This window comes from Ochotona curzoniae, unplaced genomic scaffold (genome assembly GCF_017591425.1).
Source record: "Ochotona curzoniae isolate NIBS_2020 unplaced genomic scaffold, NIBS_Ocur_1.0 contig_2688, whole genome shotgun sequence".
NCBI classification, from domain to species: Eukaryota; Metazoa; Chordata; class Mammalia; order Lagomorpha; family Ochotonidae; genus Ochotona; species Ochotona curzoniae.
The window spans coordinates 1,031,862-1,051,778 of NW_024465553.1; the positions used below are offsets into that span (position 1 = coordinate 1,031,862).

Here is a 19,917-nt window from a genome sequence, read left to right on the forward strand (position 1 = left end):
TGGGAAGCTCTGCCCTCAGCATGGGCCAGCTGTCTGCTTCTTGGTCGAGGTCTGTCCCCTGGGGCCCGACATAGTCTCCGTCATGTGAGCTGCACAGGTCCCTGGGTGTCTGGATTTCCCCACCTGGCATGGGTGTGGAACTGTGTGAGGGGAGCTGGCTGGCGCCGGGCCTCAACAGGAGGAGTGAAGTTTCCCGGACAAGAATTAGAGTCTCGGAGCCCAGGACCACAAACACAGGGCTTGTGTGTGCATGTATCTGATAGCCAGGTGGGGTGCCAAGGGCTGGCCAGCTGCTCCCTGCTCACCATGCAGGTCAAGCCTGGCCCGATGTTGGGTTCCGGCCGAGGGAGTGCCAGGTGCCAACCTCCCACTTTGGGAGTTCAGGAGCACTTCCTGTGTGTCTTGGGCACACATGCCAGGGCTGCTCTGGGGGCAGCTGAATCCCATCTAGCTGACCCCTCTGTCCTTGGGTAGGGTGCCATGACCCAGCCCGCCTGGAGGGAAGCATGGGTGGGCTTTAGCCAGAGGCCTGCACGGTGTGGGTCCTGCTGCAGGCCACACGCTGTCTGCTCTGCTCCTCACGCTAATGGTCCCTCTCCTTCTAGCCCAAGGCTCATCAGTTCAGCATCAAGTCCTTCCCCAGCCCCACACAGTGCAGCCACTGCACCTCCCTGATGGTGGGGCTCATCCGACAGGGCTACGCCTGTGAGGGTGAGTGACTTCCACTGTCCCTCGTGGGCACAGCAGGGGCAAGGACCAGGCTGCTCATGGCGGCTCTCCTCGGGGGTGAGCAGCCCAGGGTTTGTGAACAACAGTTCTGGGCCGCTCCTGAGCAAGGGCTGCTGGGTGCTGTGCAAAGGAGCATCCTGCATGTCTCCTCCAAGCTGCGGGGAGAACAGAGACGTTTCCTTTGGAATAATCTGCTCATCAGAATTGGGTAACCACAAGGCCAGCTCTGTCCTCCCGGGGTGACGTGCACGCAGTGCCAGGTCTCTGGTCTTGTCCTGGGGTGCCCGAGGGTCACCCCCACTCCCATCCCTTGCAGTGTGCTCCTTTGCCTGCCACATCGCCTGCAGAGACAGCGCCCCCCAGGTGTGCCCCATCCCCCCTGAGCAGTCCAAGAGGCCCCTGGGTGTGGACGTGCAGAGGGGCATAGGAACGGCCTACAAGGGCTACGTCAAGGTAAGGGGGCCATGGCCTTTTGCGGGGCCTTTGCCACTCGTGTGGCTGATAAGCACCCCACTGCTCTTGAAGCCAGAGCTCTGGTGTGGGGTTTCCTGGGGGACTGAGGACATTGGGGGCCCTGTCTGTGTGTCCTGGGCTGAATGGCTTTAGTGTCAGAGAACAGACCCGGCATCTGTCCACTATGGCCAAAGACACCGTGTGCTTGGTAGCAGTGTGGCCGTCGGCCTCATCAGCTGCCCATGCTGAGCCTTTGCAGCCACAGCGAAATGGGCAGCCTCCAGTAAGCCAGGGGCCTGGTGGGGTGTGGTTGTCATTGGTCTGCAGGTTCCCAAGCCCAGCGGGGTCAAGAAGGGGTGGCAGCGGGCGTATGCAGTGGTCTGTGACTGCAAGCTATTCCTGTATGACCTGCCAGAGGGGAAGTCTGCACAGCCCGGTGTCATGGCCAGCCACGTCCTGGACCTCAGGTGGGTGTGAGGGTCCGTCAGCTCAGGGACCCTCACCCTTGTGAATGACATCAGCTCCTTTCTCACTGTAGGATTCCCACAGGGGAAGGCTTGGTCACTACTTACTGGCTGTGAGCTTTGCTGCTTTGGGTGTTTTAGAACTTGAAAGCTCACGGGGCTGGGCGTTGTCTGCCATCTACCATATGGGGCACCACATCCCACAGTAGACTGCCTGCTGCTGGGGCGCCTTGCAAAGACAGTGGACGGGAGAGTCATGGCCTTCCCGACTCACCCCAGTATTGCAGCATTTGAGGAGGGAGCCAGCTGGGTGCAGGGTGGGGCTCAGACGGACCATAGCAGAGGCACAGCCTGCAGCCAGCTGCCAAGGGCCTGGGACCAGGCCGAGTGTTTCTCACCTGGGCTGCGGCGCCAGGATGGCTCTGGAGGACAAGCGTGTTGCCCTCTGTAACGTGGACGTGGGGCCACTTGGCTGCCATCATGCAGTGCGCCATGGGACAGCACCTGCTCTGGCCTGGACTGGACATGCGGTTTCCAGCACTGGATCTTGGGGGATGGGCACTTCCAGACGTCCAGCCATGCCGGCTACACGATGACATTGTCCCACCTAACGTCTTCCAGGGCAGGACTGTACTGCAGCAGGTGCAGAGCCAGTGTTTGGGCCACATTTTCTCTTTAATTTTATTTGAAAGAAGAGGAGGAAAAAAAAATCTATACGTTGGTTAAACCTCCCCCCCTAAGTGGCTGCAGTGGCTGGAGCTGGACTAGAACCAGAACCAGGAGCTTCTTTCAAGTCTCCCACGTGGGTGCAGGGGCCCAAGGAGCCATCTGGGAAGGAAGCCACTGCTTCCCCAGGCCACAGGCAGGGAGCTGGATCAGAAGTAGAGCAGCCGGGACAAGAACCAGCGGCCACATGTGATGCTGTGCTGTAGGCGGCACCTTGATTCACTGTAGCAGCACCACCTCACTCCAAAAGAGCCGCAGTTACTTGGGACGGGACGAGTGTCCCTGCTGGGCACTGCACAGTGTCTCCGATGTTCTGGGCCCTGAGTGACACTGCTGATGTGGGCCTGTGGGTCAGGTCTCTGGGGTGTCTAGCAGCATGAGGCCAGTGTGGGGGCCCTGTACCTCCAGGCTGTCTCTGCCAGGTCCCTGCAGGCGCTGTGATGGGAAAGGGCCGGCCCGGCCATGCCCTCCTGCTCCGGGCTCTGAATGCTTGCTTCTTGTCAGGGATGAAGAGTTTTCTGTGAGCTCAGTCCTGGCCTCTGACGTCATCCACGCCACGCGCCGCGACATCCCGTGTATATTCAGGGTGAGGACATCTTTGAGTGTTGTCCTCGCTGACCACTCAGCTGGGCTGGTGATTGGCACCGTCTGCAGCTCCAGGTGGTCAGACGTGACTGCTGCCCTTTGTGTCCCCTTTCCTGGCACCTGCCAGGACAGGAAAGGGCTAGACACGTAGGCTTTGGGGTGTAGCTGGGGATGAGCCCCGAGTCAGGGCTGGAGTCTGCTCATAGTGTCCTGGAACCCGAAGCAGTTTTCAGAAACAGCACTGAGGTGATCCGTGCTGCGACGGGTGCGGCGGGCAGGAGCCCCTCAGCTCTGGGCGCTGTCCCTCCAGGACTAGCTGCCCGCCCTGTCTGCATTTGCTTGTCACAGTCAAGGGAACAACCCCAAATCTGGAAGATCAGCATAAAGAAAGTGACCAGGACAGGACATGCAGGGTGTTTCCACTACACGCCTCCCACTTAGTCACCAACAGACAGCCAGGAATCAGCAGGAGGCCTGGGGCCGGGCTGGGCAGGGGCAGGGCCGGGCAGGGTGGGTGCTCGGTCATGGTCTCACAGCTGTTTGTTCTGTCCCCTCAAAGGTGACAGCCTCTCTGCTAGGTACTCCTGCCAAGACCAGCTCACTGCTCATCCTGACGGAGAATGAGAACGAGAAGAGGAAATGGGTGGGCATTCTGGAGGGGCTGCAGTCCATCCTGCACAAAAACCGACTGCGGAGCCAGGTGGTACACGTGCCGCAGGAGGCCTACGACAGCTCGCTGCCGCTCCTCAAGACGGTCCTGGCGGCCGCCATCGTGGGTGGGTCTCCCTCGGGCACTCAGTGACCCATGCTGCGGGTGAGGGCTGCATGGCGTGACCATGGGGGTCGTTCCTCCATCTCCTTGCTGCGTCCCCTCCCCTGCAGACGGAGACCGGATAGCAGTCGGCCTGGAAGAGGGGCTGTACGTCATTGAGGTCACCCGAGACGGTGAGCAGGGCTGCCGCGCTGTCAAGGTCCTGGGTGGCCTCCCTGGGTAGAGGACTTCAGTCCCTAGCTGGGTGACCACAAGAAGGGGAGACTCCCAGGGCTAGGTCCAGCTGCCTGTACCGCAGCTGGGGTCAGTGGGAGATGTATCCCAAGCCTGGAAGGCGTCAGCCAGGGACTCAGCGTGAGCAGCACTGTCCCCTCCCAGTGAGCCCACGTGCTGTGTCCCTCAGGAGTCTGGAGTGGAGATGCTTAAGTGATGCTCAGAGGCTGTGGGAGGATGGGGAGGATGGGGACGATGGGGAGGATGGGGAGGATGGGGAGGCTGTGGGACGATGGGGGAGGCTGTGGGAGGATGGGGAGGCTGTGGGAGGCTGTGGGAGGATGGGGAGGATGGGGAGGCTGTGGGACGATGGGGAGGATGGGGAGGCTGTGGGACGATGGGGGAGGCTGTGGGAGGATGGGGAGGCTGTGGGAGGATGGGGAGGATGGGGAGGCTGTGGGAGGATGGGGAGGATGGGGAGGCTGGGGAGGCTGTGGACAGCCCTGCTTCCCACAGCAGATGCCGCGATCCAGCCTGAAGCTGTCTAAGCAGGCTGGCTCCGGGGCTGTGGCGCGAGTTTCCCCCGCAGGGCCCTGGTGGGTTGGAGGTGTGGGAGCCCTGTGGGCAAAGTCGGGCATAGCCTGGGGTGCTGACGCTCTGGTCCCTTCCAGTGATTGTCCGCGCTGCTGACTGTAAGAAAGTGCACCAGATCGAACTGGCTCCCAGGGAGAAGATCGTCATCCTACGGTGTGGCCGCAGCCACCACGTGCACCTGTACCCATGGGCCTCCTTGGACGGGGCAGAGGGCAACTTTGACATCAAGCTCCCGGAAACCAAAGGCTGCCAGCTGCTGGCCACAGGCACGCCGGGGAAGGACTCGGCTACCTGCCTGTTTGTGGCTGTAAAGCGGCTGGTCCTTTGCTATGAGATCCAGAGAACTAAGCCCTTCCACAGAAAGTTCAATGAGCTTGCGGCGCCCGGACATGTGCAGTGGATGGCCATGTTCAAGGACAGGCTGTGTGTTGGCTACCCTTCTGGGTTCTCTCTGTTGAGCGTCCAGGGAGACGGGCAGTCTGTGAACTTGGTAAATCCCAGTGATTCCTCGCTTGCGTTCCTCTCACAGCAGGCCTTTGATGCCCTGTGCGCTGTGGAGCTCCACAGCGAGGAGTACCTGCTTTGCTTCAGCCACGTGGGACTGTACGTGGACCCGCAGGGCCGGAGGGCACGCGTGCAGGAGCTCATGTGGCCTGCGGCTCCCGCCGCCTGTAGTATGTATATGTTTTCTGTTGCATATCCCTGCTGGCGCTTCTCACCTCCACAGTCGGCCTGTGTTGCACCGGCTTTAGTCTGTCTTCCAGTTCCTGCAGCATCAGGAGAGATGGGCTGGGGCCCCGTGGCGGAAGGTGGATTGTGTGGTGTAGACAGCATGGCGAGTGGCGGAAGGTGGAATGTGTGGTGTAGACAGCATGGCGAGTGGCGGTGGTGTGGCAAGTGGCCGAGGCCCGCCGCCTGCTGCCCACACCTGTTGGTGAGCGTGAGGCACCTGCTGTGTTGTCGTCCTTCATGAGAACACTCACGGTCAGGAGGCTTGGTCTGCAGCGGTCAGTTCAAGGCTGGGCTCGCGCTTACAGTCCAGTCCCACTTAGACATCCAGAGGGCAGTTCACTTCCTGTGAACGGTGGCACATGCCCACCCCGGGCATGGGCTCGTGGGTCAAGGCCCAGGCCGCAGGCTCTTACTGGTAAAGCTAGGGAGCCAGGAGAACCCTTGGTAGGCACCGTGGGGCTGTGGGGCAGGGCGGCTTGCTATGCTCAGCTGGGTGTACGCCTCAACACCTTGCATCTGCCGCTGCTGGCCTTGTCAAACTGGCAGTGTTACCAGGCCTGCCACCCAGCCCGCAGGGTGGGATGAGCGGGCAGCCAGTGTGTCGGCCCATGGCCCAGGCCAGAGGGGTCATGCCCCGTGCTCCAGGGCAGCCAGAACAGGTCCGACCCTGCTGGAGCCCCGTCCCCAAGGGCCTCTACCTGCATAGTCCCGATGCCGAATCTTTCCTTCGTTTTACTTATGTGATAGAGACAGATCTCCCCTCGACTGGTTCACCCTTCACATGGCCACAACAGCCGTGGCTGAGCCAGTGACTCAGTGTGGGTCTCCCACGTGGGTGTGGATGGTAGGACCCCGAATACTTGGTGGAGCAGGGCTGGACCTTCGCCCGTTGAGGGATGTACCACGCGGCATCTTAGTCCCTGCACCTGCTCTGCTCCCTCCCAACCCCGGATGTCTTGGAGCTTGCACAAGAGAAGGGCACAACCTCTGGGTGCACAGCTGCTACTGACAAGCTGGGGCTCGTGCTTCCGCAGCCCCAGCCAGCCCCCAGGCCTGGTGTTTGTTGGCGAGGTGGGGACTGCAGCCACAGAGGAGTTGTAATGGGTGTCGGTCACACGTGCAGGTGATCCCAGCAGATGAGACTGACAGGCTCCCCAGAAGTCCAAGGGGGCTCGTGTGTGGCCGGTCCCACCAAGCCCTGCCTTATGTCTTCTTCTGTTCGGGCGGGGGAGGGGGCTGGCTGCAGGCTAAGGCCTAGAGCATTCCCTGAGGACCTGCTTGCAGCTGTGCCTGGGTCTGAGCCATGGTCAGCGTGGGGTTTCCTGTGCCTTCCCAGGAAGGGGTGAGCCAAGTTCCAGGTAGGTGCAGGGGGACCCATCCACTTGGGCATAGCTGAGGAGCGCCAGCCATGAGCACTTGCCTTTGTGCCAGGCGCAGGCACGTGAAGCGGCTGAGCCCTGTCCGTGCCTGTGAGGACGGGTTGCCCAGGTCCAGCATAGCTGAGGACGGGCAGGGGCCGCAGCCGCTGGCACTGACCTTGCTCCGTCTACAGGTTGCAGCCCTGCCCACATCACAGTGTACAGCGAGTATGGTGTGGACGTCTTTGACGTGCACACCATGGAGTGGGTGCAGACCATCGGCCTGCGGCGGGTAAGCCTCCATGCCCGCCCTGCCCCGCAGCCCTCGCCTGGCGGGCTCCCTGTGGGCAGCCTCACCCTGCCCCGCAGCCCTCGCCTGGCGGGCTCCCTGTGGGCAGCCTCACCCTGCCCCACAGCCCTCACCTGGCGGGCTCCATGTACAGATCAGACCACTCAACTCCGAGGGCTCCCTCAACCTACTTGGCTGTGAGTCGCCACGCCTGATCTACTTTCAGAACAAGTCCTCCGGTAAGCCTAGCTTGGCGGGGCTCACAGAGGAGAGACTGTGGGGTGGAGAGGCCTCGCGCCCCAGGACTGCTCGCCAGGCACCGTGTCGCCCACAGGCCCTGCCCTGCATGTGCCCGACACCTCCGACAACAGCAGGAAGCAGATGCTGCGGACCCGGAGCAAGCGGCGCTTCGTGTTCAAGGTGCCGGAAGAGGAGCGGCTGCTGCAGCGGCGGTAAGCAGCGGCCTGGGCAGGAGCTCGGGTGGGGAGGGCCTCGGAGGCACACATCTCAAAGCCCTCTCCTTCTCCCCAGAGAGATGCTCAGAGACCCGGAACTGAGGTCTAAAATGATCTCCAACCCGACCAATTTCAACCACGTGGCCCACATGGGCCCAGGCGACGGCCGCCAGGTGCTCATGGACCTGCCTCTGGTGCGTGCCCGGGGCCCTCCTCCTGTCCTCTGTCGCCTGGCCACACTCCTGCAGCAGACACCCATGTCTGTCAGTGATCCACCCTCCCTCTCATGGTTTCATGGGGCTAAGTTGGCTTTTGTCCCCTGGACCCCATCCCGGACCCCTGGCCCATTTCATGTGCCACTCTCTTCCCCCAGAGCGCTGTGCCCTCCAGCCAGGAAGAGCGGCCTGGTCCCACTTCTGCTGGCCTAGCCCGGCCTCCTGCACCCAGGAGCAAGCCCTACGTCTCGTGGCCCTCTTCAGGTACCAGGGAGCCCCTGCAGGCCAGCACCAAGGGGGGTAGGGGCCCCGGGCTCACCTGCCACGTCCCTGTGCCGAGCGCTGCTCCTGCGTCACAGGTGGGTCCGAGCCTGGAGTCACAGTGCCTCTCCGCAGCATGTCCGACCCCGACCAGGACTTCGACAGAGAGGTGAGTGTGGGCCCCACTGCACCCCCGGGCTCCAGCCCACTGCACCCTGTGGGCCACAGCCGCACCCCCGAGACCCCCTGCACCCTGTGGGCCACAGCCGCACCCCCGGGCTCCAGCCCAGTGATCCTGGGCCCCACTGCACCCTGTGGGCCGAGCCAAGCTGGGTGCTGGGGGCACCGTTATGGCACGGGCGGCTTTCCCAGGAAGCCCAGGGCTCCTCCTGGACTTGGTTGGGGTTGGGGGGATCTTGGCAGCATTAGGCTGTGGGCAGCAGCACTGTCCTGTGCCTCAGTTTCCCCGTGTGGGATGAGGTGAGACAGAATGAACTAGAAAGGCCCAACTGAGTGCTGGCTCTGCAGGGGCGGGGCTTGCAATGTGGCTGCTGGGCCCTCGGAGGACAGTGAAGTGCCCGTCACCCCTTCACCTGCCGCGTCTGGTCCCCGTGTACTGTCACCTCATCATCTTAGGGGCCTTCCTGGATTTGCTGTGTGTCATTGTATCTTGAGAGCCGTGTGTGTGTTCACCTGTGTGCGTGTTCATGGTAGCATGCTAGGCGCCCAGCAGGTGTCCCTGCAAACACTGGCCAGATGCTTGCTGAATGTTTCCCGTGGCCCCTGGGGCTGGGCCTGCGAGTGCTTGCCAGGTGAGTAAGGAGGAAGAGGCTGAGCAAGCTCCTGGTCACTCCTCCTCTTGCGCCAGGAAGCTGGACGTCAGCCAGGTCTCCGTGTGCGTGCAGGAGCCCGTGGCCTCGAGCCATCACCCTCTGCCCCCACCAGGCAGCGAGATCGGAACGTAAGCCAGGCCAGAGGTGGCTTAGGTGCATTCGTGACCCCTTGTCACTTGTGGGTGTCAGTGTGTGGCTTAGTCCCTGTCCACCCCAGGCTCTGCTGCAGGAAGTTCATGTCGGTCAGCACTGAGTGAGATGTGGGGATTTTCCTTAAGGTTCCTCGACCTCTAAAACGGCCTCCCCTTGCTGTGTTTTTGAGTTAGTCTCCGCTTGAACTTATTTGGAAAAAAAAAGTTTTTTTAAAGATTTATTTTTATTAAGTAGATTTACAGAGAAAAAGAGACAGAAAGATCTCCCATCCACTGGTTCACTCCCCAAAGGGCCACAATGACCAGAGCTGAGCCAATCCTAAGCGATGAGCCAGGAGCTCTTCCGGGTCATCCACGCAGCTGCAGGGTCCCAGGACTTGGACCGCCCTCTGCTGCTTTCCAGGCCACAGCAGGGAGTGCCGTGATGGGATGCCAGGGCGTGGAGGAGCCAAAGTGCCAGCCCCTACTGAGAATTTTCTAACCTCCAGAAAAGAGGTATGAGGTGAAGTCAGCCTTGGGACGGACGGCACACCCCATGTTGGAGTTAGCGTCCCACTGAGGTGCGCCATGGGAGATTGCTAGAGCTCCTGGCTGCTATGTACAGGAAGTGAGCTGCCTCGGGTAGGGCTTACTTGGGCAGTGCCCTGGCACTGGCCAGCTGGGACATGCCACACCGGTGTCAAGATGCTGTCCTCTGCAGGTGGGTGGCCGTCCTGTGAGGTCCCCTGACAACCTGCTGCACTCAACTCGGCAGCCCCCAGTGTCACATTGTCGTGCTGCCTGTGGCCCCGCGGGAGGATCCAGAAGCCCAGGCACTCAGTGCCTCTGCTGTGACCTCATGCATTCTCAGGGGCCTCAGGAGCCCACCCCAGACAGCTCCCCCTCGCCCCTGGCCCCTCAGCCACCATCCTCCGTGCGGAGCCGTGGCGTGTCTGTCGGTGTTCACCGAGCAACTCCAGAGCTTACTGGTGGGCCCGCTCTGGGAAGGATCAGCAGAGTTCGTCCCTCCCAGTCGTTCTGCATGTCAGCTCAGAACTCGCAGAGGTCACAGCAGCCAGGGCTGGGCCAGGCCTCCCACGCAGGTGCTTCCCGCAGCGCACTAGCAGGGAACTGGGTGGGAAGTGCATCAGCTGGGCTCACAGGTCGTGGCTTAGCCACAGCCTGCCCATTTCCAGCAGGGCTTCGGCCTTCAGTGTGCTAGTGGACGGCGCAGGCCCATGACGCCTGGGGCTGACCATGTGGACATGAGCAGTCACTTGCCAGTCTCCCAGGGAGCTGGGACCCACCAAGTGCCCATCATGGCACACGCTGGATCGTGTGTCTTGAGGTCTGTTGGTATTCAGTTATGGTGCAGATTAAATGTCACCCTGGATGCCACCAGCATCCCACACTAACAGCAGGTTCAAGTCCCAGCCTCTCTGCTTCCCATCCAGCTCCCTGTTAAAGCACCTGGGAAACTGGCAGAAGATGGAGTTTCAGGCTCCTGACTTCAGCCGGCCCAGGCCTGGCCGCGCGACCAGCTGGGGGTGAGGCCAGCAGCTAGGTCGGTCTGTCCGCCCAGAAGGAAGCTCATGTCAGGTCTCCCGCCATGTCTGAGTGCCCACGCGGGTGCAGCCTGGGAGCTGGGCTAGCCACACTCAGGCCTCTGCTGCCCAGTGCGTCCATCTGCCCGTGGCACGAGGCCTGCTTCTTTCCACTAAGGGCGGCCTCGCTGACTGTCCATGCCGCTCTGCCACTGAGAGGAGCACTTGCCTGGCTGACCTCCCCATTAGGCTCCACTGATGAGCAGGCCCTGCCTACACTGCTACCCTAGGGGTTGGCCTCAGGTTCTGTAACCTGGGGAGCCTCCTGGGGGAGTCCGTCCCAGCTGGGGCTGTTTTAGAACTCTCTTCAGACTGCTCGGCTGGCTTTCGCAGTTTCTGTTCAGGCATGGGATTAGCTGGGAGGCTTCCTCCTCCTCCCCTGGCCCACTGCGGAGTGGAGCAGGGAGCCCCTGCCTCGCTGAGCGCCTCACGGGAGCCTGTGGCCCTGGCTTAGACAGCTCTCCCGCAGAGGAGCGGCCCTGCCACTCCGTCAGCCCCTGGGTCTCATGTGTACCTGCTCTGCTTGCAGCCTGACTCGGATCCCACCAAACACCCGACCCCATCCAACAGCTCCAACCCCAGCGGCCCACCAAGCCCCAGCTCGCCCCACCGGAGCCAGCTGCCCCTCGCTGGCCTAGAGCAGCCAGCCTGTGACGCCTGAGGCTGCCGCGGGGCCGCCCATCCCTGGTCAGTGCCAACACAGCTGCCCTCCCCCGCCGTGCTGTCCGAGGAGACGTGGAGTCAGCCCGCAGCTGAGACAGAGGGAACCTTTACCGGGACCATGGTCTACTCTCCGCAGCAGCCACCACGTGCGTGACAGCCCATTTGCACAGGAAGGCACGGAGGGACAGCGGCCACCGGAGGCCCCAGTCCCCAGCCCTGCGGGACTTCAACTGTTGCAAAGTCAGCCCTGGTTACACAGAGGCCCCGCGACCGGTGACACCGGTCACGCCGCGCCCCTGCATGCTTGCTGCCTGGGGGACCCCTCACCCACCCTGCATGGCACCCAGTCCGGATCACATAGAATCATCCCCGCAGCAGTGCACGCCTGCAGTCAGTGTCCCTTCCCTGTAGCTGGCGTTGCGTGCTCAGGTCTGTGGCCCTGAAGGCTCGTGTCCAGCCGAGCAGCAGATGCAGCCTGCCCCTGCCATGCGCTGTGGCTGGTGTCACACGCTGGCGTCTGTTGCGGGTTCTCATTTTTAATTTTTTAATGTAAGTTGAGTCTTTGTAATTATTGAATTGTGAGAACATTTCTGAAGAGTCTCCCTGTCAATAAAGCAGAGGGGGCAGTTTCAAAGACCCCTGTGGTCATTTCCCTCTGTCCTAGCTCCCTGGTCCTGCCAGGTACCCCGAGGGCACTGTGTGGGGCCACAGTGTGGAGCAGGGCCTCGTCCGCACACTCCCGCTGTTGGGACAGACCAGGCCGGAGGGCTCGGAGCTGGTTCCGGCCCAGGGGTACCTGGTATTGGCTGCTCGCAGATAGCTATGTTGTGCAAGTCCTGAGCTGATCTGAGGGAACGGTTGGGGCCTTCACAGGGGCAGGTGGTCCCCCCAGGAACACATGGGGCTATTCCTCACCCACCCTGGAACCAGGGTCAGACCCCAGCTGTGAGGGCCTGCAGGCAGCCTGCACACGCATGCAGACAGCTGTGGCCACCATGACTACTGGTCAGTGCACAGCGATGAGAGCCCCAAGAGCGACCAGGGGTCGCTACCCTAGGAACTTGCCAGCTGTGGCATCCACATGTGGAGGACAACAACCCCCGGTGAGCCTGGCAGGTGAAAGGGTGTGGACCCAGACATGGGCAGAGTACTGAGTGTGCAGAAGGCCCTTTGTTAGGTAGCTCTCCAGAGAAAAGGAGAGATGGAAAGGTCCTCCATCTGTTGGTTCACTCCCCAAGTGGCTGCAGTGGCCAGAGCTGAGCTGATCCGAAGCCAGGAGTCAGGAGCTTCTTCCAGGTCCCCTGTGGATGCAGACTTTGGGCTGTCCTCAGCTCCTCTCAGGCCATAAGCAGGGAGTTGGATCCGAAGTGGAGCAGCCAGGACACGAACCAGTACCCACATGGGATCCTGACCTTTCTAAGGTGAGGATTCAGCCACTGAGCCAGCTCTGCTTTCACTGCTGAGTTCCAGGGAGACCTAGCAGCAGCAGACCTACTCTTGGCAGCAGCGGGCCCGGGGCGGGAGGTTTGTACACCTCAATATTGTCTCCAGGGACTTCTCATTTAGAGAGGAATTAAAACAGGGCAAGAGCTACCTGTTTCCCATGGCGTTTTGGAAGAAACGGAGGAAGCCCTCAGATAAACACTAATTGACAGCAGCACTCTAGCGCCCTACCCGTGTGAGTCGCCCTGTGCTGTGGCACACAGGTAACGCTGCCTGCAGTGCAGGCGTCACACATGGCTGCTGCTTCAAGTCTTGCATTTCAGATCCAGCTCCCTTCTTGTCATTTTCTGTCTGCGGGCTCATTTCTACAAACGGCTCCAACAGCTGTGGCCAGGCCAGGAGCCTGGGACCTCCCTGGGGCTGGGGGCAGCATGGTAAGCTGCCACCTGCCACCACAGCATCCCATATAAGTGCTGGTTTGTGTCCCAGCTCCAGCTTGGTCCAGCCCCAAGCGCTGCAGCCATGTGGGGAGTGAGCCAGTACCTTTCAAATAAAATAAACCTTTTTGATTAAGGAAGATGGGGGTCAGTGCAGTGGCATAGCAGGCTAAAATCTGTGACACAGATGTCCCTTACAGGCCCTGGTTCACGTCCCGGCTGCTCCACTTCCCATCCAGCTCCCTGCTTGTGGCCAGGGAAAGCAGTCGAGGACGGCCCAAAGCCTTGGGACCCTGCACCCACACGGGCAGCTTGGAGGAGGCTCTGGGCTCCTGGCTTTGATCTAATCCAGTTCAGGCCATGACAGCTACTTGGGGAGTGAACAAGCAGATGGAAGGTCTTTCTGGCCCCAGCACCGTAGCCTAGCAGCTAAAGTCCTCACCTTGCAAGCGCCGGGATCCCATATGGTCACCAGTTCTAATCCTGGCAGCCCTGCCCCATCCTGCTGGGAAGGTAGTCGAGGATGGGCCAGCTCAGCTCTGCCCACTTGGAAAGTGAGTGGGCAGACCGCTTTTCCTCTCCTGCAGATCTGCCTTCCCCATAAAGTAACTTACGCACAAAGGCTTCCCTTGGTAGATGCAGACATGCCACAAGTCGTCATTGTCCACGACAAACACACCAGCACGCTGCGCCATCGACGCCATGTGTGACAAATGGCATGGACGCCAACAAGGGTCACAGGCTCTCCCTCACAGCTGGGGTGCTGCCAGGATGCCCACTCAGTGAGAGCCCTGCCAGGCGCTCAGGCCCTGGGGGGAGGGGCACATCCCAGCTCTGCGTGGTGGATGGCAGAGCAACCTAGACCAGCCATGCCTGGCGGGCGCCCAGGGGCCTGAAGCTGCACCGCAGACACCAAAGTGGGGAGCCCCTGCAGTGGGCGCAGGGATGGCCCACCAGCAGGCCGGGTGGCACGCACCCTGGAGGGAGGGGAAGCTGGGCAGCAGTGGGGACTACAAGTGGGGACTACTGGAGGGCGGTAAGGGGATCGTGCAGTGACAGCCAAGTGTGGGTCCAGGAGAACCAGCTAGGTGGGGTTGCACGCTGTCAACACCAACAAAGTGAGCCGCTCAGGGAGATGGACGCTGAGACCTGAGTACGCAGGAGTGCCCTAACTAGAGCCAGCAAGGAGCCAGCGCAGCACAGGAACCAGCTAAAGGAGCCCAGCGCTAAAGCAGAGGCTGCGCCAGGCGCTAGCCCTGAGGGGAGTCAGCGGGCACACAGACCTGCCCAAAGGCCCCAGGGCTCCACGGCCGCCCCTGCCCAGCGCGTCCATGCTAACCCATGGCCAGGGATCCCCAGCTGCCCACGTAGTACCCAGCCCCACCAACAAGGCCTGGGCAACCCTGCTCAGGCCACCCCGGGGTAGCCTCACCATTTGCTGTCCTCTCAGACAGGGCCCCCAGCCACCCCACAGACCACACACGCGCTGGGGGCGGTGCCGAGGCAGACGGGCGCATCCCCAGGGCCGGTGGGCAAACCCCTTTATTGGGCTGGGCCACACTGGGAAGTTAGGGGCAGGACGCGCGGGAGGAGCGGCGGCAGTCAGGCCTCGGCCTCTGCAAACAGCGGGTTGACGAAGTAGCTGTGGCTGGTGCCACTGACATCCGACTGTGGGGCTGGGCTGGGCAGCCGCACCGAGGGCTGCGGGAACAGAGGGTCAGGGGGGCTTCGGCTGTCAAGCCCCAGCCCAGGACCGTCTCCAGCCCCCTGCAGCCCCGCCTCACCAGGTCCTGGGAGGCCGCCACGTCGAACATGGGGTTGCGGAAGCCCAGGGGCACCTCCGTGCCCACTCCAGTTTCTCGTTGTGGCCACCTGGAATGGGGCGGATTCGCGGAGAGCCCCAGCCGGCCCTGCGCCCACCTGTGCGCCCACCCCCGGCCCCGCGCCTCACGCACCTGAGCCGCCCGGAGCGGCGAAGCAGCAGCGTGGCCACCAGCAGCGCCAGCAGCACCAGCGCCGCGGCCACTAGGCCGCCCACGAGCCCCGCGCGGGGCGCTGTCCCCTGCAGCCCCGACGCCGAGCCGCCCCCGGTGGGCGCGCCGGACTCCCGCACGGCGGCCGCCAGGATCCCCAGCGCCGCGCCTGCGAACGGGGGTGCGGGCTCAGTCTCCCCGTGGGGCGGGGGCGGGGCGAGCGCGGGGTGCGGGTCCGTGGGGGTCCGGGGCGGTACCGTGCTGCTCCGCGTCGGCCAGGAGCTCCCGGGCCAGCCGCCCCGCCGCGCCCTCCTCGGGCCGGGCTTCCGCCAGCACCACCTGGACCTCCGTGTCGGACTCGCGCAGCCGGGACGCGCGCGGCACCTTGGACACGGCCACCTGCAGCCCCTGGTACTGGGGCTGGGGTCGGAGGGCGCCCGCGTCACGCCGGGACCCGCGGGCCCGCGTCGGGGCCACCTCCCGCCGCCCGCACCGCCCCGTTACCAGGACCAGGAAGGCGTCCAGCAGCCGCGCCCGGTACCGCTCCAGGTCAAAGGCGGGGCCGTGGGTCAGCGACAGGACGGCTCCTGCGGCGGGAGCGCACGGTCAGGGGCAGGGCCTGGGTCAGGGGCAGGGGCAGGGCCTGGGTCAGGGGCAGGGGCAGGGCCTGGGTCAGGGGCAGGGGCAGGGCCTGGGTCAGGGGCAGGGGCAGGGTCAGGGTCAGGGGCAGGGGCAGGGCCTGGGTCAGGGGCAGGGGCAGGGGCAGGGGCAGGGGCAGGGCCTGGGGCAGGGTCAGGGGCAGGGGCAGGGTCAGGGGCAGGGTCAGGGGCAGGGGCAGGGTCAGGGCCTGGGTCAGGGGCAGGGGCAGGGTCAGGGGCAGGGCCTGGGGCAGGGTCAGGGTCAGGGGCAGGGCCTGGGTCAGGGGCAGGGGCAGGGTCAGGGGCAGGGCCTGGGGCAGGGTCAGGGTCAGGGTCAGGGCCTGGGTCAGGGGCAGGGGCAGGGCCTGGGGCAGGGGCAGGGGCAGGGCCTGGGTCAGGGTCAGGGTCAGGGGCAGGGGCAGGGGCAGGGCCTGGGGCAGGGCCTGGGGCAGGGTCAGGGTCAGGGCCTGGGTCAGGGGCAGGGTCAGGGCCTGGGTCAGGGGCAGGGGCAGGGCCTGGGTCAGGGGCAGGGGCAGGGGCAGGGCCTGGGTCAGGGGCAGGGGCAGGGGCAGGGGCAGGGCCTGGGGCAGGGTCAGGGTCAGGGTCAGGGCCTGGGTCAGGGGCAGGGGCAGGGTCAGGGTCAGGGTCAGGGGCAGGGTCAGGGCCTGGGTCAGGGTCAGGGTCAGGGGCAGGGTCAGGGCCTGGGTCAGGGTCAGGGTCAGGGTCAGGGGCAGGGTCAGGGCCTGGGTCAGGGTCAGGGTCAGGGGCAGGGCCTGGGTCAGGGGCAGGGTCAGGGGCAGGGTCAGGGCCTGGGTCAGGGTCAGGGGCAGGGGCAGGGCCTGGGTCAGGGGCAGGGGCAGGGGCAGGGCCTGGGTCAGGGGCAGGGGCAGGGCCTGGGTCAGGGGCAGGGGCAGGGGCAGGGGCAGGGCCTGGGGCAGGGTCAGGGTCAGGGTCAGGGCCTGGGTCAGGGGCAGGGTCAGGGGCAGGGTCAGGGCCTGGGTCAGGGTCAGGGGCAGGGGCAGGGGCAGGGCCTGGGTCAGGGGCAGGGTCAGGGGCAGGGTCAGGGCCTGGGTCAGGGTCAGGGTCAGGGGCAGGGTCAGGGGCAGGGCCTGGGTCAGGGTCAGGGGCAGGGGCAGGGCCTGGGTCAGGGGCAGGGGCAGGGGCAGGGGCAGGAGCGCTGGCCCGGCGCGGGCGGGGGCGCTCACCGCAGAGGCCGCAGCACTGGCCCTCGGGCCGGACGGCGGCGTGGCAGGCGGCCGGCGGGCAGCGGCCAGCGCGCGGCTGCAGCAGAGCGGCGCAGATCCGGGGCAGCGCCTGCGGGGCGCGGGGCGGTCAGGCGGCGGCGGCGGCGGCGGCGGCGGCGGCGGGAGGGAGGGAGGGAGGCCGCGCTCACCTCGGCGTTCCCGCACACGCAGCCCGACGGGTCGGCGCAGGCCTCGGGAGCCAGGCGCAGCGAGCCCGGCCCGTGGAAGCGCAGGCGGCCCGCGCGGGACGCCAGGAAGGCGGCCAGGTCGTCGTCGCGCGTGAAGGTCTGCGGGGCAGCGGAAGGCGCGGCCTGAGCGCTGGGGGCTGCTCACCTGGCCTGCCCCCCGCTCACCTGGCCTGCCCCCCGCTCACCTGGCCTGCCCCCCGCTCACCTGGCCTGCCCCCCGCTCACCTGGCCTGCCCCCCCTCACCTGGCCTGCCCCTCCCCCCTCACCTGGCCTGCCCCCCCTCACCTGGCCTGCCCCTCCCCCCTCACCTGGCCTGCCCCCCCTCACCTGGCCTGCCCCTCCCCCCTCACCTGGCCTGCACCCCCCCGCTCACCTGGCCTGCCCCTCCCCCCTCCCCTGGCCTGCCCCTCCCCCCTCACCTGGCCCAGCGCCGACACGCAGCGGACGCGCACGGGGTCTGTGCCGGGGCCGAGCCCCACGCGGAAAGACGCGTCGGCCGGGAAGACGACGTCGTCGTGGCGGCAGGGCACGCGCTCGGCGTCCACGGAGAACAGCGCGCGCGCCTCGCCCCGCGGCCGCCACGAGCGCGGGTCGAACCACGAGAAGCGGTCCGGGTTCAGGAAGAGCGCAGGGGCGCCTGGGGGCGGGGCGCGCGGCCCTTAGCTCCGCCCAGGACACGCCCTCCGAGAAGCCACGCCTCCACGCGACAGGGCTTCTCGAAAATGGCCCTGCCTTCTTCCCAGTCCCGCCCCGACCTCCCTGGCCCCGCCCCTCTCCCGTGGCCCGCCCTGACCTCCAGTGGCCCCGCCCCTTTCCCCAGGCCCGCCCCAGCTCCTTGGCCCCGCCCCCGAGCTCCCCGGCCCCGCCCTCTCACCGAGGCCGCAGCCCGGGTCCGAGCCCGCGTCGGCTGCGCCGAGCCCCGCTCCGGAATCCAGGACGAGTTCCCCGTCCAATGGCAGGAGCTGCGGAGGGCACGGGCTGAGATGGCGCCTTGACGGTCCCCAGGACAGGGCACGTGATGGCCCAGGGTCCAGTCCGCGGAGTCACGCACACTGGGTGTCCAGCAGGGTGGGGGGCGTGTCGAAAAGCATCCCTCAGCTCAGAGTGATTAGGGGTGGGGAAGGAGGGCTGGGGCGGAAGAGGGCCTCGACCTCGCCCGTGCTGGCCAGCAGGCCGTCGCCCCCGGGCGTGAGGACAGGCGTCAGGAACAGGGACCGACTGCAAGCACGAAGTGCGAGAATGCTGGGTTTAAAATTGGGGATGGCATTCTACATGGGCACGGGCGCCATCCTGGCTACTCCACTTCCGATCCAGCTTCTTGCAAATGACTTGGGAAAAGCAGGGGTGGTGGCCCTGGGTGCAGGTGGTCCCTGCACCCACCATGGGGACCAGGGTGAAGCTCCTGGCTTGTGCTTGGCTCTGGCCTTTGGGGCCATCAGGGGAGTGGGGCAGCAATGGAAGATTCTGTCTCCCCCCTCCCCGCTAACGCCCCCAACTCTGCCCTTCCTGCCTCTGCTAATGAGCCCCCTGGAGGCAGCAGGGACTTGGGGACCACCACTCACTGGGGGGGCAGGTCTCCTGGCCTAGCCTGGGCTGTTGCACCTGGGGAGAGGGGCCTGTGCTCTAAAGGAACGCTAGGGGCAGACGAAGAGGGGGCAAGGGCCCGGGCGCCCTCCCCAGGGGTGCAGCCCGCCCGCAAGCCTGGGTCCGCCAGATGCCTCACCAAGTGCGAGAGCATGTGGCTTCCTCGTACCAGGACCGACACCATCTAGGGGAAGCGGCAGTATCAGTGGAAGGTGGGCTCTGCCCACGGGCACCCCACACACCCAACGGGAGTCCCTGGACACCTTGTCCGCTGGGAACTGCGCAGCGCCACCGGCACACGGAGTCTGGTTCTGGCTCCAGTTGGTGGCGTCCTCGAAGTGGGTGTTAGGGACCCAGAGTTTGGAGGCCGCCTGGGCTAGCACTGTGGAAGGGGCGCCTCAGTGCCTCCCCTCCACGTGGGGTGCCAAGAGCCTCCCCGACGGCTCCAACAAACTCCGGCGCCCGGCCTGTGCCCCCCACCCCCATTTGCTGGGGCAGAGGTCAGGGTCAGTCAGGGACAGCGATCACCGCAGGAGGGCCCACTCAGGTTCACTGGGGGGGGGTCAGGAGGGCTTCCTGGAGGAGTGTCCTCCCCTCCCTCGCCCCCGATTCCAGGAACGCAGGGCTGGAGGCTGAACAGGCCAGCGGTTCAAACCCCCAGGAGTTGGGGGGCGGTCACCAGGGAAACTGAGGCGGGGCCCGAAGGAGGTCCCAGAAGACTGTGGCGGACCCCAAGCCTGCACCCCGTTAGTGGGTCTCTGGGGGAACCCGCCCGCGACCCCGCACCCGCTTACCGCACAGTTGCAGCCACAGCACGAGCCAGCCCAGCGCGCCCATCTCTTCTGCGGCCGCGTCGCAGACGCGCAGACTTTGCCCGCCTTGGGGCACCTGACCCGGGCGCCGTGGTCGGTTACACATTCACCTGCGGACCCGCCCGGGCCCTGCCGGCAGCCTCACCCCCGGCCGGGATGCAAGAGGGGCCGCCCTGGAGTCAGCCCCCTGCGGGGCCAGGCCGTCTGACCCCAGCCAGGAGCTCCCCAGAAGATGGGGAGCAGGGAGCAGGTCCAGGTCCAGGGTGCTGGTTCTGGACCGCTCCTGGTCACGGGGAGCTGACCATACAGGTGAGGCACACAGCTGGACCGGGAGCCGCTGGCCACTGGATGCTGTGGTATGTACGCCAGGCATTTGGGGGTGGGGCCGGGAGGCTTGCGATTAGGGCAGGGGAAAGAGTAACAGGTGCACCCTGGGCAGGGGATGCGTGTGGAATGAAGGTGGAGGAGATGGTGGGTGAGGCGTGGCTGGCTGGAGGAGACGGCGGACCAACGAGCAGTG

The 19,917-nt window shown here is 64.9% G+C and overlaps 2 protein-coding genes across 3 annotated transcripts in view; one reads left to right on the forward strand and one right to left on the reverse strand.

Moving 5' to 3' along the window:
• Positions 1-11,713, forward strand: part of CDC42BPB (CDC42 binding protein kinase beta) — a 57,403-nt gene extending 45,690 nt beyond the window's left edge. The window contains exons 24-37 of one of the 2 annotated variants that reach the window (XM_040975027.1): positions 606-711; positions 1,046-1,182; positions 1,510-1,649; positions 2,877-2,958; positions 3,517-3,733; positions 3,840-3,902; positions 4,614-5,210; positions 6,821-6,918; positions 7,070-7,154; positions 7,250-7,367; positions 7,447-7,564; positions 7,744-7,849; positions 7,945-8,015; positions 10,944-11,713. In XM_040975027.1, coding sequence (XP_040830961.1) covers positions 606-711; positions 1,046-1,182; positions 1,510-1,649; positions 2,877-2,958; positions 3,517-3,733; positions 3,840-3,902; positions 4,614-5,210; positions 6,821-6,918; positions 7,070-7,154; positions 7,250-7,367; positions 7,447-7,564; positions 7,744-7,849; positions 7,945-8,015; positions 10,944-11,075 — 2,070 coding nt within the window. In that variant the 3' untranslated portion in view covers positions 11,076-11,713. Of the gene's footprint in view, positions 1-605; positions 712-1,045; positions 1,183-1,509; positions 1,650-2,876; positions 2,959-3,516; positions 3,734-3,839; positions 3,903-4,613; positions 5,211-6,820; positions 6,919-7,069; positions 7,155-7,249; positions 7,368-7,446; positions 7,565-7,743; positions 7,850-7,944; positions 8,016-10,943 lie in introns of those variants that run through there. The other variant, XM_040975028.1, reaches the window with a different exon arrangement.
• A 2,811-nt stretch (positions 11,714-14,524) lies between these two features.
• AMN (amnion associated transmembrane protein) lies at positions 14,525-19,422 on the reverse strand. Its single transcript, XM_040975529.1, has 12 exons — positions 19,380-19,422; positions 18,849-18,967; positions 18,725-18,769; positions 17,876-17,963; positions 17,421-17,638; positions 16,962-17,099; positions 16,774-16,882; positions 15,435-15,517; positions 15,188-15,350; positions 14,913-15,099; positions 14,742-14,829; positions 14,525-14,658 (listed from the first exon to the last, which is right to left on the reverse strand). The coding sequence occupies exons 1-12, from the start codon at positions 19,420-19,422 to the stop codon at positions 14,560-14,562; spliced, it is 1,380 nt and encodes a 459-aa protein (XP_040831463.1). The 3' UTR covers positions 14,525-14,559.
• Positions 19,423-19,917: the final 495 nt, after the last annotated feature.

Excerpts from the sequence above, each read along its gene's own strand:
- AMN (XM_040975529.1), bottom strand. The coding sequence starts at position 19,422 with ATGGGCGCGCTGGGCTGGCTCGTGCTGTGGCTGCAACTGTGCG. Across the intron at positions 17,100-17,420 it reads GCGTGTCGGCGCTGGGCCAG|ACCTTCACGCGCGACGACGA; the intron begins GTGAGGGGGGAG and ends GCTGCCCCGCAG. Across the intron at positions 15,518-16,773 it reads CCAGTGCTGCGGCCTCTGCG|GAGCCGTCCTGTCGCTGACC; the intron begins GTGAGCGCCCCC and ends CTCCCGCCGCAG.